Below are 17,290 nucleotides of genomic sequence, written 5' to 3'. Positions count from 1 at the left end.
CATATCAAATTGTGATTTATGAAAGACTGATTCGATGAAAGAAGACATAGTGCCATGCTAAGGTTAAGAAATTCAACTCCTAGAGGTTGAGTTGAGACCTAAGGAGTCATTTTTCAGTGTTTCGCGGTCAAGTACATCAAGTGTAATGCTACAATTGGTTAGAAAATTGAAAATAAAAATTTCAGCCAAACAAGCACGTTAATCGATACTTAATTAATAATTCAATTATCTACAATCACATCATTCAGTTTGCAAATTTGGTTTATAGAATTTAGTTTACCTAGTATTACCTATTATAATATTACACTTAGAGCATATCCAAAGGAAATGTCAAAAAGTCCATATCAGCAATAACAGTAATAAAAGACATCATTAGTGCTTTTCAACCGAAATGTCAATTCCTATGTGGCATGACATGAAAAGGCAGCAGAGAAAGTTACTGTTAAATTTGACAACAGCTTCAAATCTATTTTTAGTAATTAATAAATACTTTTTATAATTTTAATAGTTATCTTTTGTTTTAAAATACTAATCACAACTATAAAAAGTAAATAATAGTTTAAATAATAGTTTAAATTTGACATATCATAATAAAATTTATAAAAATATCAATATGCCACGTAAGCATTTAAATTTAAATTTTATGTTAAAAATTTGACATCTCTTTTAGATCTGATCTTAACCTTTAATTCAGCATTTAATGTACTTGACTGTGTTCTAGATAGACATTGCCGCCAGGCAATAAAACCACCTTCTTTATGGCAAGGATGTATTTCATTGAACTGGTGCATATAAATGGCGTTGGCACATAGTTTTACATCCCCCCACCATATCTCATAAATACCGCATTAATTTCTACTTGCATTACAAAACAAGCCACTTAATTACACTTCAAACCCTACCCGACTTCCCCCTCCTCTTCATTCTTCCACTATCAAAAACCAAAATTTGAATAAATTAACTCAACTTGCATATGAGTTACAGACTTTTTTTATTTTTTTATTTTTTTATTTTTATATATTAGCTACCAACCATTGATGGATGGGAACCCTACTGACCCAGGGGCTTAGGAGCGTACTTTATGTGATTTCACCCAAGGTGAACAGACCAAGATCACCGTAACCTCACTTGGTTAGGCTTCATGTAGGCAACCAATCATTTTAATGCTTTGCTAAGTTACAAGCCTACGCAACTACGCTCGGCATATGAGTTACATGACTAGGTTCGCACCTTTTGTGTTTTGACTTTTTTAAATGACAAGTTTGATATTAAATTATTGTTGACTCATTGCCTGAATTAATTGAAACTTTCGTTGATTAAGATATAGCGTGCCCATCCTCACAATTCGAGTTTGAATTTCCTATTGTATCCGGAAGACCGGATAATGTGGTTGTCAAGCACTAGGTACAAAAACAATCCACCCAACTTCACCCGCTGTATTTTGACCTCATCACCTGAGGCTAGAAAGCAGGTGGTGATTTACCGCAGTGGCACAAAGTAATAATGTCTATCCACTCTGGTGCATGTTCGATTTCTATAGATTGCTCTAACATTTAACAATTTAACCCAATAACTCTATCGTTTGTTTAAAAAAAAAAAAAAAAAAAAAAACCGAAAGAAGAGGCCCATTGGTCAGAGTGGAAAAAGAAAAGCAGGCCCATGTTTATCTGGCCCAACCCTTATCTCTTGCTTGTTGCTACCAAAACCAACGGCCACTCACAGAGACAACCGCCTTATTCCGCACCAGCAACAAAGATTGAAAGCGCCGATCTTCCCGTGCCAAACTCAGGGAGTCAGGTAAACAAAAATTTCTTCAAATTTTGTTTGGTTTACGAGAAAATTTTAATGTTTTCCCCTTTAACTCTAAATACCCAATTTTTTGAGGTAAAAAAGGAAGAAAATTTTCTAGTAATCGTCGGGGATCTTGCCCAATAGCAATCGTCAGGGACCTGTTAGATAAGCTTTTCTTAATTTCCTAATCTTAATGTTATTAAAACTGTCGATGATTCATAAATTGGGTGCTTCAGTTCTTTGTTTGATGATTATAAAGTTTATAGTTAATTACGCATCATTGGATGCAATAATCAGTAATTTGCCCAGAAACTATTTGTGAAAATGCTTAAAAGGCAGTGCTTGTATTTTTTTATATTTTATTTTATTGTGTAAAGGTTAAATTGTTGCGGAAATTTGCATGTAATGATTAGGATTGCAAGAAAACGGGTGAGTTACCATGTTAGGAAGTGCCCGTGTTCGGCTGAACCGGTGGCAGCAGGCGGCTGTGGCGGTCGGTTCGGCTGTGGGCGCATTGCTGGACCCAAGAAGAGCTGATCTCATAGCAGCTCTTGGAGAGACAACTGGGAAACCTGCATTTGAAAGAGTTCTTGAAAGAATGACGAGGAGCCCTGAAGGCAGGGTAAGCCTCTTCTGTCCTCACCCTTCTTGTTTAGTGATTACAATTCTTAATCAAATAACATGTTATGCGTGTAAGTAGTTGTTCACCAGAAAAACTTTCTCGTAATTATGCACGGTGTTTCTGCTTAGCTATCTGCGTTGTGTTTTGTTAATGAAGGTGTTGGGAGTTTCGGGTTATTTGAGTCCATAGGATGTTCTTTGAAAGTCTGCTTGAGGGAAGTCATATGAACTGAACATTTTTTCACTTATCAGCGGCAAGGGAATCGTGAAAATTGCAACCTGGGCTATATCCATTCTGGTCAATTGAAGTCATATATCAGTCTTCCGTGTAAAACTGGCAAAATATTGTTCTTATTGTTGCCGAGTATTGAGTGCTCCTGCTCTTAGTTTAGATAGGTGATAGCTAATGCAAACTGAAGTCATATGTTCTTCTTCCACTACAGTACTTAAATGGTGTTCTTTGTAGTGTTGCTTATTATGTGCTTCTAATTGAACTTATTCTTCTCATGTAAACCGTTTTGCGTTGTTTTTCCCACCCATATAACGAACTAAGAATGGCTGTGGCTCGAGATATCTAAATTTTATGGAATCAGTACATGAAAGCCATTTGGTTGCTGGTATGCAATGAAATCCTATTTTGTCAACGGTTTTGCTTTGTTATTCTAAGACCAATGCATTTCTTTCTTTACCAGGCCATACTGTTGGAGAAACCCCGTGTAATATCTGTAAACGTGGGTCATGCATGGGATCTACCAGCAAACACATTTGGTGCTGCCTATGCGAAGTTCATGGGATCTAGGAACTTCTCCCCAGATGATCGACCACCAGTGCGGTTCATGGAGACAGATGAGCTTGCATATGTGGCCATGAGGGCTCGTGAGGTGCACGACTTCTGGCACACCCTTTTTGGCCTTCCAACGAACTTGATGGGGGAGTCGGCCCTCAAGGTAATAGAGTTTGAGCAAATGTACCTCCCCATGTGCCTGATGTCCGTCATAGGGGGCTCAGCGAGATTCAACGAGAAGCAAAGGAAATTGTTCTTTCAACACTACTTCCCTTGGGCCATCCAAGCTGGAATGCAGTGCACAGATCTCATGTGCGTGTATTACGAGCGGCACTTTCACGAGGATTTGGAGGACGTTCGGAGAAAGTGGGGTATAATTCCTGCCCCTGCTCCTCCTAAACAAGCCTGATCATCAGCAGCTTCAGCTTGTTTGGCGGAGAAACTGTAAATTTCTCGAGCACAATGTACCCATTAACTTGTGCTTTCCTTATCAACCCAAATAAGTTATTGTTTGAACACATTAATAGTTATAGGTCGATTTCAATTTACCTTCACAAATTGAATCTTCGTGTGCACAATATGTTAAGAAATCCGTTTTCCTCTTAATTTAAGCATTCTTTTCAGAAAATTGCAACCGAGAAGCGTAAATGCAAACTCCGTAGGCGTGACCCCGGCCATCCCCGGCCAGGCACGGCGTTTCCAATCATAATCCAACTTAGAAGACAACAGGAATGACCATGTAAAGATGGAGAAGAGAAATTAATCACCGAGAAAATAACGAGAAACACGAAATATGCACTAGGAAATGTTCGGTTTGTCCATGAAAACGAAATCTGTATCAGATGGTTTATCCATCTACAATAGATCATTCTTGACTGAATGATCCCAACAACCACAAGACCTATATTACATCACACAATCCATAGAGACTTCCATTGCCTCGTCCAGAATAGAGGTTTCACAAAACTCAACGATACGAAAGGCATGTCCGTCTCAGTTACCACCCGGTCCACCAAAGAGGTAACCCAGCGAAGATCCACCGCCTGGGGCAGCATGGACCTTGGTCGAGGGTCGATCCTGCGCGCAGGGAGAATCAATATGAACATCAAAATAACACAAATTGTGCATAAAATAGAACGAAAACACTATACCAAACAATGAAGAAGGATAAGCCAAATTCCAGCAGGCTATATAAATTGTTTCAGTGAACAAATTATAAACACCAAGATATTAGGATAATAATTAAAAAGACAATGAAATATTGGAAGATTCATTGGGGTGTAACCATGTTGAGTAAACTAGGTTTTGTCTAACCCCAAACAATGAGGAGAATCATACCGTAATGAAGTTTCCGGTGTTCTGGCCATCTGCACGCATGTAGTTGTTTGTAGAGGTGCTATGGATACCAGCAGGAATCGCCTTGGTGATATCAACTGGTTCAGGAGCAGGAGCAGGAGCAGGAGCAACAGGCTTGGAAGCAGGCTCATCTGGAACTGGCGCAGCTTGAGCATTGTTGGCAGCTGGTTTTGGAGCCTCTCCACTCCCAAAAAGATAGTTCAAAGAACTTTGTCCCCCACCGCTGCTAACTCCACGACCCATGTTCTGCAACTTCTTCACAGATAACCCTACACCCGTACATTACAAACAGATGCTTAGAGTGGAATTCCGGAATAAAGAACAAAATTGCAAGAAACTATACCGATGACTCCTAATTGACGCCTCAAACAGTAAAGGATATACCTACAGGAACAATTATCACAATAACTTTGTCACTACTTGCCTCAGTGTCACGAAATACTTTCAAATCAAAACACCCTAACATGATCTAAACCATTGATCCATTTTATAAATCGAACCATTCACAAGAAACCCAAACGAGAAGGAAAAAACAAAAATCTTAGAGTCTGCACCATGAACTTCAAGGTTGGGTTCTGCCTTCGTCACAAAAAAGGCTCAGCTTTTCGATGTTTATCTGATAGACCACACTAATTCAATTTCTCCTTATTTTCTAATGATTTCTTCACAATTTCTAAAACCCAATTGATCAGTTCAGCCAAATTACACAAACAGAAGTTCAATTTAGCAAAATGCAGGCTCACCCGAAGAAACATTTTCGGTTTAAAAAATCGAAAACAGACAGATCCACGATCAACAGTTCATCCTAGAAATCTCAAAAACCAAAAGCAAAAGAAACGTCTCAGTCTAGCACTACCACAAATCAAAACATACATATATAGATCTACCAAATGAAATGCACCCCAAAATTCTAATGATTCCATCAAATAATTTCACCTAAAAACCCACCGATTAAATATCAAAATTATCCACTAGGAAAAGCATCAAATCAAGCACAGTAAAATTGGGTTCTAAAAAAGCGAGAAATTGAAAGCGAAATGCAGCGATTGAATCATGGAAGTCAAAATCCGAGAAGGGAGGCAGAGATCTAGGGTTAGAGAGAGGGGCGCGTAGGGTACCTGGTTGTTGGGATCAGATCTGGGAGGGAGAGCTGTGGAAGCAGAGAGTGTTGAGCTACTCGAGACACAGAAAAACTATACGCCACTTCAAGGCGTTATATAAACATATCAGTGCAGATACGCTGTCACTGTTTTAAAATTTTTATTTTATTATTTTTGGAATTATCCAGATTTTCTTTATTAAATATTTCAATTTTCACAAATTTAAACCCTACCCCAAAAAAATAAATAGGGTCAATATTTGGTGGAAATTTGCAATATTAATCTTACTGAAATTGAATCGACCATCTTGGTTCTCTAATTCTTTACTTTTTCAGACCTTTTATTTTCTTTTTTGAAACAAACGCTACATGATGCGAAAAATGATAATTAAATAATAAAATTTACTGTTAGACGAAAATTTAAATATGAATCGTTGATCATATATTTAAATGAAAATCTATTTTTTACCGCTTCGGTTGATTGTGACACAGAACTCTAGGTCATCTCCAACCGAAGGAGGGCCAAAGGGCTCTTTTTAGCTCTATAGTCTTGCAATAAATTATATTTTAAGAAATAGTGCTAAGTCATATTTTATACCATCTCCAACTGAGGGGGCCAAAGAACTATAGGCCAAACATAGCCCTTTGACAAAAAATAATCTCCAACTGAGAGGGCCCAAGGGCCATTGGCCAAACATAATTTATTATTTTAATTAAATTAATATGGTTAATTAAATTAAACTACCATATTAAAATAAGGTTTTCGAACATATTTTGAGTACTACTTATCGCAAAATAAATAAGCCTCCGGATTTCTTGTCTTTATATAATCTCAATAATTTTTTGGATAGGATTTCAAATGACACGCGTTGTTAACGTGAGTAACTCTCCATATTTCTTATCTTTATGTAATCTCAGTAATTTTTCGGATAGGATTTAGAGTGACACATGTCTCTAAAATGAGTAACTCTCCAGATTTCTTATCTTTATGTAATCTTAATAACTTTTTGGATATGATTTCAAGTGCCACATGTCGAGATGTAATTGGTTGTTCAAATTTTAGATATGATTCTTATCTACGTGACACTTCTTATTTTCAACCTTCAATGTTGTAAGAATGGTGTAGGTATTTATAGGAAAAAAAAATTAAATTTTTTTTAATTCATCCAAAAAAAAATCAAATTCCAACGATAACCTGACGGCAGCATGACGTTAGCTAGCCCTTGCTAGCTGGCGTCATTCTGACGTTAGATAGCTGTTGGCATTCAAATGGGCTGAGCTGAAGGGCTGGCAAAATATCAAGCTTGACATTCTAGAGCTGGAAAGTTGGCAAAATGTCAAGCTTGACATTCTGGCTGGAAATGGCCAGCTCGTTGGTCTGATTTGGTGGTTTAGGCCCAGTGGGGCCCACAAGCCTTTTGGCCTAGTCTTCGGTTGGAGACGATTTTCGTGTCATTCAGAACTATTTTTAGCCCTATGACCATTTGGTCAGGTCGGTTGGAAATGGCCTAATAAGAGATATTTCTACTGTCAAGGATTTTTACCTTTTATTTAATTTTTTATTTCTCTTAATTGCTTTTTTATCTAATATGGAAAAACTTATACATATTTCGTTTGCATTTTTTATTAGTTTAATATATAGCCAGTAATTATGGACAAAACGTTATGCAAGTTTTTTTTTTTTTGGGAAAAAAACGTTATGCCAGTTTGGCATCCGATGTAACCTACTAACCTCCTTGCTTTGTACTTTCCGGTTTGTCCGCCATGCAGCAGAGAGATTTTTTAATGTCTCGAACAAGTTCGGTACATTAATCAATTGTATTATGACACTTGATGTATTAAATTGTATTCTCGGCACATTGAAAAATTTATCTGTGCATCAAGTTTAAAACCATAATTACCAAATTACCATTCAAGTGGTAAAGTATAAAAAATACACATGATGCTCCCTTGCCATTTTTCATATATCATATATTTTCCATGTTACGAATATTTTCTCACGGATGACAGTTAGTTGAATAAATTAAACAAAGTTTTATTTTTTATACATTCCCTTCCACTATGTGTACTGAAGCCTATGTGATTTGGCAGATCAGCTCATGCCTACACTGGAGGAAGTTGTGATATCTCTACTACTATCCTATGCAAAGCCTGTGGCCTTGAGAAAAAGGGTGCATGATCGGAGCCCTTAAGCCGGAAAACCTGTTCCGGCGGGTTGGATTCGGTCATGGCTTCTTGTAATGGAACAGTTATGGCATGATCTTCTTGAGTCACTACGAAAAACCGCCTGACAGCGCCGTAGTTCTCGTCGGAAAGAGAAAGCTTCTCTGTTACTGGTGCAAAGGGGATTGGCCTCATTGAGACTGATGCCAGTGCAACATCCTGGTTTGGATTAAGGAGGACGAAAATTAGCTTCGATATCAAACGGAAAAAACTAACTGATTAGCGCTTGAGCTCTGTTGTAGTTTATACAACGTACCTTTGCAGGACTTTGATTGAACAATAAGTCTTCGGACAGTTTTTTGTCAAGAGTAATAGCACTAGGAGGCTGATCCTTCCCATTGGCATACAAGAATCTCTGAGCCTGTCGCATGAGATCGTTCGATCCAGTCTGCGTTAAGATTAACAGGATTAATTAGTTTGGTTTATGAAGATTAACAAAAAATTATCTGTAGAAATATGATATTAATTATGTTATTATTGTGTGGATTGGAGGGCAAACCTGTTGAGCAAAGAGATTAAGAGTGGTCTGCCCTCTGGTTAACATTGCTGCACAAATGAATATGGCTTTTGCAATTTTAGATGGAAACAACTCCATTGCATATGAGATACATGTGCCACCAAAATCATGTCCAACCAAAATCACCTGCATTTTAGAGGAAGGAAAATAAATTATTAATGTACACAAAGCGTCCGACTACAATACAAACACAAACTGAATATGAACACCTAAAATACAATAATTATGGAATGCAAATTGAGTGGTGCACACCACTTCAACCGTCCCCTACATTTGATTAGTCGACATGACCATCAAATGTGTTATGTACTTGTGTTCGTACTTAATACGTGTTTGTGCCCTAAACCCGAGAGAGAGAGAGAGAGAGAGAGAGAGAGAGAGAGAGAGAGGGAGGGAGGGGAGCAAACCTTCTTCCCAACCCCAAGATTCTCAAGGATGTCAGTGAGTGGCTTGACGTATTGTGCAAGACTCGTAATGTTGTTTGTATCAAATGAGTGAACTCCAGAACCGGTCAGGTCAACTGCATCAACTTTGAACCCACTTTCTTCCAAAAGTGTCATGGTTTTGTACCAGCACCAAGCACCAAAGCCACCTCCATGAACTAGGATAAAATGATTGGTTTCCAGTTCATCAGTCTTCACGTCCTACAAACACAAAAATTGACTATATATACACTTTTGAAAATTGTTGAAGCAGAAAAGGACTGATTAACAAGCCAAATTAACTAGTCCATCACATTAAAATCATCATGTGCTAGGCCACATATAAGTTTTTTCGCTTTCATTTGATCATATTAGAATATTACTCGAATAAAAAAGAACTTATTTTCGGTTGTTATTGACAATTATCTTCATTATATTTTAAACACTGATTAACCCTGACCTATCTCAAATTTTCGACGCAAAGCTTTGAATTAATCAAACCTATATGTTTATGAGCTGAAATATTCGCCTTCCTTCAAAATCTTGATGCAGCCGGCCAAAAATGAAAAATCATTCCATAGAATAGAAGGTGATGTAATGTCCTTTAATTGTAGTTGACCAATAATAAAATATGTTTTCAATTTTTCCCTCATGTGAAAAGGCAATAAAGGGGCTAACCGTTGTCTCTCGAGATTATCAGCTCGTTTGAAAGTGTTTTGGATGAAAATGTTTATGGAATCAATTTTTAGTAAAAATGTAATTGAATTCTAGAAAATAAAAAACATTTTCTCTAAACACTTTCAGTCATTTTAAAAGCGCTTCCAAACGAACCCTTTGTCTTTTCGATCTTTAAAAAATTAAATTAAGGGTTATTGTTTTGTACGGCACACCAACACCAAACGCGGTAGTACACAACCGAACACAATGTTTGACTTTTGTTTGCAAAATCCATTCGGCCTATTCATGCCGAACTTAAACGAACAAATCGTCCGTTTTCAACCGGAAAAAGTGCTTAATATTGGGCAGTTTTTTACCGAACAAAAATGAGAACGTTTGGATTACTATAAACAGAGATTAAAAACAAAAGATTAACATGTCAAACCTGCTTATCAACAAGCTCAAGAGGCTGAAATCCGAGAGTATCCGACCGCAAACGCTGCCTAGAGCTCGAGCTCTTCGCGAACCCCTGATTCTTAGGAGCCGGAGAGGGATACACAACGGAAGTGGACCGGTTAAACAGTTGCGAAGAACCGCCGTTCTTCTGGACGTTCTGGAACAGCAGAACAGCCTCCCTAGCTTGTTGCTGAAGCAACAAGTCATCAGCATCGGAAAGCCGCTCTTTCTTCTTGGTCGAACCGTTTACCGATCTTCTAGTACTACCAGCGGAAGCCAAGGACGGCGAAGAGTACGTTGGCCGCTTCGAGGGGTTTCGGATCAAGTTTCTGGGCTTGTGCGCCGGCGAGAAGCATGCCATTGAGTTCCCCATTGGTGCAGCAGTCTTCAGATGTGAGAGAGACTTGAAAAGTTGTTGTGTGATTTATGTGCGTTGTTGACGATGTAGGAGGAGAATGTAAAGAGGGGAACACAAAGTTTGACCGAATTGTAAAGTATTAAAATACTAATCTGAGAGGTGTGACAAAATATTTGCATTATTTGAAGGTTCATGGAAGGGGAAAGGGATCCTCTTCGGATCCATTCACATCCTAACCGTTCATCGTATATCGTGTAGTCAATTTTCAAATACTATTTGTGTTTAATTTTAAATAAAAAAGGTTAGTTAATTTTTGACCGCACGATGAACAATGAATGACTAAGATATGAGAATCCCTAAAATCCTTAGAATTTGGATCCGATAGGATCCAAATCCCATGGAAGGTAATTAATATATTTTGAATTTTTAAACAAAGAGGACATTCTTCTGGCAATTTATGTCCTTTCTCTATTTTCATATGTTTTTAGTTGTTTTCACACAAGCTTACGGTGGAAAATGAGAAAAATTAAGGAAAATATCTGTGGTACTACTGAAGGGAAGACTAAACTTGTATCTGGAAAGAGAAATTTGAGTATTCCTCTAACAATTTTGGTTCAATTTGAGCTTTGCAACTTATGCGCGCATTGATTCTTGAATTTTTTACGTCGTAGAGTGTAGAGCAATAGTCATTTTCGGCAAATTTGTTAACACTTCTATCCCTTATTTTTCCTTGAAACCTTGTATTTCGAATGAGAGTTTTAACAGAAATATTCAAAATGATCATTGCTCCACATTGTGACTTGTTCAGAACTAATAGTCACAGATTTTTAAAAAATGTGAATTTTACCACATATTTGTACTATCATTCGTACTATCTCTCTAATAGAGATGGAATCCACACGTGTTGGTGAGCTCTTCCTGTTTTAAAAAATTGTATAAATAATAATACAAGTATATGATAAGTATAACATTACTCTATATTTTTAGATCAAATTAAGCTAAAATTCGAGACCAATGCCCTGATTAAAAATAAAAAAAAAACTAAAGAATTTAAGTATTCATTTTTCCAAGCCATTTATTTTGACCAAATGTGTCGGTTAGATTAGGAGGGAATGCATTAATATTTGCTCTGTCTTTCTCAGATTTACCAGAAATCGTGGCATCATAACTGAATTGGATGAGTTGAACGATGACTTTTTAATTTTCTTTTGACTTTATATGCTTAGCTTACGAAATTTCTCTGATTTAAACTACTGTAACATACTGGGAGATTGACTCCGGTATGACTGTAGGGGCCGGCCACATTGCCCTAGCTGACCGGCCTAACTCTGTTTGCAAGTCAAACTTTCACATTGGATACTCAAAAGTTAAAACTAAAGTAATGCGATTGACACGTTGTTGAGAGCAACACAAGAAAGTAAAGGGGATCCGACACCGATTTAGTTCAGCTTTAGATGGTTAGCATCGACAGCATGTTCTCCGAACGCTACGACAGCACTTCTCGTCATTTTCGCAATTGTGAAGCCGTTGCAGGGGGCTGCTTGGCTGGACAGGATTAAGCTCTTCATGAAGGCTCTAGTTCATAAGTAGGCCGGTCAGCATCTGACGTCCAAGCCACCGATTCTGTAATCGCTCCTTACTCTGTTGCACGTCAGGATCAGGCATGAAGAAAAGTGAATGGCGATAGAGCCTTCGAACAAATCATCTGAGATTCCGAGCCATGCCTGCATGTAATATGGTACTAAGTAAGAACTTCATAAAAACAAAGAAAAAATTCGCTGCAGATTGTGCAGCCAACAATGGGATCTCCGAATAATCCAATAAGCATACCTCTTGGCGCTACATTCAGTTCTGCATGGCATAGAATTGAGGAGCAAGCTCAGTTAGCCACAAAAAGTCGATTCTAGTTGTGTTGCGGATGAATTTTCTACTAGTTTCGACCAGTTCGTTGTAAACTAGGCACTCTGGTCTATTCCTTATTACGGAAGATGGGTGGATAGAAACCACCTCACCATTTGCTAAAGCCCTGTCATTTGATTAATTAACTGTGAGAGGTCGTACATGAATCCAAGAGAGAATTAAAAATACACGTATAAGGGTACAAGCTTTGGAGCGTAAAAGAAACCAGCCAAAAGAATTTCAAAACATGTCAAGGTAAGTTCAAGACCTGTATGTTCCATCAGGCTGCATTGAGGAAGAAAGAAGTGGCAAGACATCCGCAAAACTGAAGCACATCATCCCCACAAGAGGTGATACGAAGACCCATTTGTTCAACATGTCCTTGAATTTGTCTGCAAACAAACATCTATTAAATTTAGCGAAGCTAATTACTTCAATCTACACCATAATGGACACACTGAACTTCCAAAACAGGGGCACAAAATCCAGTCTGATTGTGTGAGACCAGCAGAAACGTGTCTATAGCTTAAGAAGGAAGAGAAATAACCGACCTGTGAATGTCACGAGCATTTGTCAAGGAGCAACTATGAATGAAATTATCCTTGCACCATTTTCAGAAAGCTTTTTCACGCTTCTCTTTACTAAGACCTGATCTCTTGTCCAAGAACTCATTGGATGCTCGATATACATTAACTAAAGGGAGGTGGTCTCCCTCTGGACTTGCAAAGGATTTCTGTGCAGTTCTCACCTGACAACAGGAAGAAATGTATAGCAAGTTAGAGTAGTACTGTAAAAGACAACAGTTCACCGTATTGTGAGATCATGAAAGAGAAGTATAACTACATTATATAATCTATGAGAAATTAACGGGAGACAAATAGGTAATGCTTCATACACAAACACCTCTTCTATTTTGTCACGGGGATTAAAAAATATTGATTCCACAGAGAGCACTGCAACACTTGTCAACATCTCTTCCAGGCAATTGAATTCACTTGCTACAATTAGAGCCCTTGAATAAACAGGGTCTAAGGGAAGGCGAGCCATTTGGATTCCAACTGGATTTGACAATTTGCAGTCATCTGTCAAAGCACCCAGTATGAACAATTGCTCCAGTGATTTGACAATAGCCGACCTGTTCAAATAAGATTCATGTATGATAAAATTCTCTGGAGATGAGAAAGTAATATTTATTAGAAGAACTAACTGCTTGACAAAAAAACAAATATTGCTTTCTACCATCAACATCTAGCCACAAAAGGCATCATAAGAAACAAGTAACAAAACCTATCCGAGATTTTACCTTGACGGTTTTTCTATGAAGTCAAACCCAGTGCCTTTGTCGAATCCTCAAGTTTCCCAAATTGGTCTTCTGGGTAGAGGCGGAAGCATTTCCCTGGTCCTTCTCTCCCTGCACGCCCACTGCAGAGTGAAGTTATTTGTCATACGAAGTTATAGTTCTTAATCATCAATTCAAATATCCACAGGTCATAAACTAAATTTAACGATATGATATTGCAGTGTATAAAAGTGTTAAATTGAGCTGCCAAAGAAATCTGACAATTCGTATAACATATATATAAATAAATTACTTTAATTATCTTTGAAACTGATAATTTTATTTTTATGAATTCTTGTTAGATCCCCCTGACCAGCTATGCTTACCTACTTTGAAGAGCCTGTGCTTTTGAAATTGGGACAACAACCAAAGATTCCAACCCTTTGTTTGGATCATAGTAACGTGCTTTTACAAACCCAGGATCTACAACATACTTGATTCCAGATATTGTCAATGATGTCTTAGCAATATTTGTTACCAATATTACCTAACAGGAAAATTTAATATGATTACAGAATCGAGATCACCAAATGAATATGTATCGAAACCTTCCTCTTCCAACAATGTGTAGATTTTCCCCATGATCAAGTCCATGAAAAGAACAACTTTACACGAACACATATGTAAGATACGATACACAAACCAAAAGTGTAGACAATTAGAAGAAGCTTGAATTATATGATAGTTATAGAAATTTTTTCATTAATTAACCTAAAAAATAATTTATTATGAAACAAAAATAATTAAAAAAAAACACTTTAATTTAGGAGCAAAATTGGCAATAAAATGGGGGTGAGGTGAGTGATTGAATATCTTGGGGGTGACATTGCTCTTCACTTGACAATTTGTTATGCAACAGTCACAAAATATCTTGATGCTTCCTATTCATATTTAAAAGCCAAAGGACATCATTAAGTTACCTTATGAAATCCAGAAGGGGCTTGTGCAAAAACTCGCATTTGATATTCTGACGAAAGAGATGAGTATATAGGAACAGCTAATAGTTTTTTACTGTTTTCTGGCAACTGTTTAATTCTTTCTTTGACTAGTCTTTCTGCAGATTCAATTTCTTCTTGACCCGTCAAAAATACAAGTATATCACCAGGTCCCTGCTCCAGATGAATCTAACACCACAATTATACAAATAAGTTATATTACAAGAACATGTACATTATTTAGGAATACATGGCCCTTCTCCAGATGAATCTAACACTAAATACTGATGAAGGCACTAAATACCTGCAACATTGTGGTTAACGAAGCATCTAGATAATCTTGTGTAGAATGAAGTGTATAGAATATATCCACAGGAAACTGTCGACCCTGGATGTGAACAGCTCTTGCACCTCCGAAGTACTCAGCAAATTTTTTTGCATCCAAACTGGCAGACATGATAATAACTTCAACGGGGTCCTTCCTTGGTATTTATTGAGAAAATGGAAGACCTGAGCACCGTTTTCTTTCGAAGGCACGTCATTATTTGTATTTTGGAGGTTGTTGAGGGATTGACCTTGCTTTTTGTACATTTTTCAGCAAGCCTAGTAGCACATCAGTCTGGACAGTTCTCTCATGAGCTTCATCGATAATTATGTCTGAATACCTAGAGAGTTATGGATCCAATAGTGCTTCCCTGGAAGTGCGCCAACCGTTATATCAGTTCATAAAAATTATATAGCTATGCCAAAATCTAGATCTAGACAGACAACAACACGGTTTTACACCAACGGAAAGAAACTATTTTTTTGCTGAGATATGTCTCTATATGCCAAAATTGATTGTTAAGTATGTTAATTGAGCTTCTAGATGAAATTCCTAGGGAGAAAGCATTTGCCTAACCAAGTTATTCACCAAATTTACCTCAGTAGCAATCCATCTGTCATGTACTTTATCCTTGTCGAACTAGACGTCACATCCTCAAATATGATGGAGTAACCAACTTTTTGACCCAAATGAACACCACATTCCTCAGCAACCCGTTTTGCCACAGTCATCGCAGCCACAAGCCTCGGTTGAGTTACCCCAATGACTTTTCCGTCCCCGGAAAACCCAGCATTGAACAAAAACTGAGGTAATTCTAGAGAAACAAAAAAGAGATTATACCACAGGAAAAAACAACATCAAGCTGAAAGCTCAGAACTACAAAATCCAAACAAATACAGAAATTCGAAACAAAACAATCTGCACATAAATACATATTCAATGATGCATTTGTAAAACTTACACAGAATATATAAAAGAATTACATACGTGTCGTTTTTCCACTTCCAGTTTCGCCAACAATAATCAAAGTACCGTTCTTCCGAACCTACTCGATTAGCCGTTTTTCAACTAGTAATCAAGCAACACCAGTAATTATACTCCTAAGATAATCACTATACAGAAACAAAAACTAATTAGTCTCAGATTAAACCCAGAAACATATCCAAATTAAGAAAGCTGCTGCAGCAAATGCCCGTAAACTAAAACCAAACTTACCACTCGAAGTTACCTGCCAATAGATGATAGCCCAAGGCCCCTTGATCCTAGAAAGAACACCTGGAATTGAACCCAAACAGCACTCTCCCAGCAACTGCAGAAGGACTTCGCCATCGTTCTCATCAATACCAATATCTATTCCACCAAAGATTTCACCTTTCAAAAACAACATTACAGTAGAATCAAAATTCAATATCCAACAGCAAGAAAACTTAAACAAAATGCAATGCTACAGAAAAAAAAAAAGAAGGAGAAACTCAAAAACAACTGCATACCATTATAAACAAGGATATTCTTGGCCGAATCTATCAATGGCTGAACTACAGGGCTTACTCCCCTGAGCTGCAAAGTGGCACCCAGGAAGTGCAACTCAGCAGACGAACAGGGAAGGGTGCTGAAATGGGTATGCAAATGAGGTATTCGACCATTTTCCAAATAGAAACAATTGCCTTCATCGCCTTCGCAACCCGACTCCTCCTTTACTTCCCCCTCAATGGAAGACACAATTTCTCGCACCGGGAGACGATTCAAAATGGGTGAATGGAGAAGAAGCTTCGTGCTGCCTAAGCTATCGGGACCCCTCCTCCTTAAAGCTTCTCTGAGGTCGTCAATGTCGAATGCAAGCTGCTCAGTACCAACAATGTCAGTTAGCTAAATTGTGAAGCCAAAAAGCTTTGATTTTTCATGGAAAAACAGAATAAGGAGACTGACTTGATCGGAGTTGAGGACTGGAAGTGTGGAATTGAGAAATAGGGACGATAGATGAAAACGAATGCCGCAAATGATCAAAGCGATTCCGCACACATTTCTGTTGGTGTATGATTGCCACCCCCCCTAAACCCTAATTTTTGAAATTTTGGGGGTTTAACTGTTGCTATTATGCATTTGCTCCCAGCAACATGGCATAAAGCACCAATCATAGCCGTTAGATCATAAACTTTTCCATTATTTAAACAAATCAAGGTCGTCAAGTTTACATCTTTGTACAATATTAATTTACAAAGTAAATTGTAACAATTGTCCCTTAATTTTAATCAAATTGAAGTATGATCCTTTAAATAAAAATTCATTATCATTAGTCCCTCAACTCATCAAAACATGTAGCTATGGTCTTCGTCAGAATTTTGTCAAAATAAGTTATGTTGGAAAGATCATTGCTACAATTGGGTTAAAGTTGAGGGACCATTGATTCAATTGGGATAAAGTTGAGAGACCATTTCTCTAGTTTAATTAAAATTGAATGACCAATGGTAATGAATTTTTAGTTAAGAAATCATAGCTGCACATTTTGAT

General features: G+C 37.6%; 3 protein-coding genes and 1 pseudogene across 5 annotated transcripts; 1 reads left to right on the top strand and 3 right to left on the bottom strand.

The window, feature by feature from the left end:
• The first annotated feature begins 1,670 nt into the window (after positions 1–1,670).
• On the top strand, positions 1,671–3,754 carry LOC137737721 (coenzyme Q biosynthesis Coq4 family protein / ubiquinone biosynthesis Coq4 family protein). The gene is made up of 3 exons (XM_068477269.2): positions 1,671–1,797; positions 2,205–2,413; positions 3,105–3,754. Exons 2-3 carry the CDS (start codon positions 2,231–2,233, stop codon positions 3,603–3,605), a joined length of 684 nt encoding a protein of 227 aa, XP_068333370.1. The 5' UTR covers positions 1,671–1,797; positions 2,205–2,230; the 3' UTR covers positions 3,606–3,754.
• A 217-nt stretch (positions 3,755–3,971) lies between these two features.
• On the bottom strand, positions 3,972–5,805 carry SP1L2 (SPIRAL1-like2). Of its 2 annotated transcripts, none has more exons than XM_068477270.2 (3): positions 5,671–5,805; positions 4,535–4,821; positions 3,972–4,273 (listed from the first exon to the last, which is right to left on the bottom strand). In XM_068477270.2, exons 2-3 carry the CDS (start codon positions 4,793–4,795, stop codon positions 4,190–4,192), a joined length of 345 nt encoding a protein of 114 aa, XP_068333371.2. In that variant the 5' UTR covers positions 4,796–4,821; positions 5,671–5,805; the 3' UTR covers positions 3,972–4,189. The 2 variants fall into 2 exon arrangements, with proteins under 2 accessions (XP_068333371.2, XP_068333372.2); XM_068477271.2 differs by having other exon boundaries at positions 4,535–4,829; positions 5,672–5,776.
• Positions 5,806–7,576: 1,771 nt separating this feature from the next.
• On the bottom strand, positions 7,577–10,397 carry MES15 (methyl esterase 15). Its single transcript, XM_068477829.2, has 5 exons — positions 9,916–10,397; positions 8,799–9,035; positions 8,374–8,517; positions 8,131–8,262; positions 7,577–8,033 (listed from the first exon to the last, which is right to left on the bottom strand). Exons 1-5 carry the CDS (start codon positions 10,297–10,299, stop codon positions 7,755–7,757), a joined length of 1,176 nt encoding a protein of 391 aa, XP_068333930.2. The 5' UTR covers positions 10,300–10,397; the 3' UTR covers positions 7,577–7,754.
• Positions 10,398–11,867: 1,470 nt separating this feature from the next.
• On the bottom strand, positions 11,868–16,917 carry LOC137736327 (pre-mRNA-splicing factor ATP-dependent RNA helicase DEAH10-like; annotated as a pseudogene). Its single transcript, XR_015955269.1, has 14 exons — positions 16,867–16,917; positions 16,273–16,621; positions 15,998–16,153; positions 15,770–15,850; positions 15,380–15,596; positions 14,762–15,152; positions 14,443–14,646; positions 13,849–14,009; positions 13,487–13,605; positions 13,087–13,318; positions 12,735–12,931; positions 12,452–12,575; positions 12,115–12,310; positions 11,868–12,008 (listed from the first exon to the last, which is right to left on the bottom strand). The product of XR_015955269.1 is annotated as a pre-mRNA-splicing factor ATP-dependent RNA helicase DEAH10-like (transcript).
• Positions 16,918–17,290: the final 373 nt, after the last annotated feature.

This window comes from Pyrus communis, chromosome 13 (genome assembly GCF_041283825.1).
Source record: "Pyrus communis isolate YQ-2024b chromosome 13, ASM4128382v1, whole genome shotgun sequence".
NCBI lineage: Eukaryota > Viridiplantae > Streptophyta > Magnoliopsida > Rosales > Rosaceae > Pyrus > Pyrus communis.
Note: the sequence above shows the minus strand (reverse complement) of the source record. Positions and strands in the feature narration are given on the sequence as shown.

Coding starts and splice junctions, on each gene's coding strand:
- SP1L2 (XM_068477270.2), bottom strand. CDS start 4,795: ATGGGTCGTGGAGTTAGCAGCGGTGGGGGACAAAGTTCTTTGAACTAT. Junction 4,274..4,534: donor ACACCGGAAACTTCATTACG/GTATGATTCTCC, acceptor CCCTGCGCGCAG/GATCGACCCTCGACCAAGGT.
- MES15 (XM_068477829.2), bottom strand. CDS start 10,299: ATGGGGAACTCAATGGCATGCTTCTCGCCGGCGCACAAGCCCAGAAAC. Junction 9,036..9,915: donor TTGAGCTTGTTGATAAGCAG/GTTTGACATGTT, acceptor TTGTGTTTGTAG/GACGTGAAGACTGATGAACT. Junction 8,034..8,130: donor TCAATCAAAGTCCTGCAAAG/GTACGTTGTATA, acceptor AATCCAAACCAG/GATGTTGCACTGGCATCAGT.
- LOC137737721 (XM_068477269.2), top strand. CDS start 2,231: ATGTTAGGAAGTGCCCGTGTTCGGCTGAACCGGTGGCAGCAGGCGGCT. Junction 2,414..3,104: donor CGAGGAGCCCTGAAGGCAGG/GTAAGCCTCTTC, acceptor TTTCTTTACCAG/GCCATACTGTTGGAGAAACC.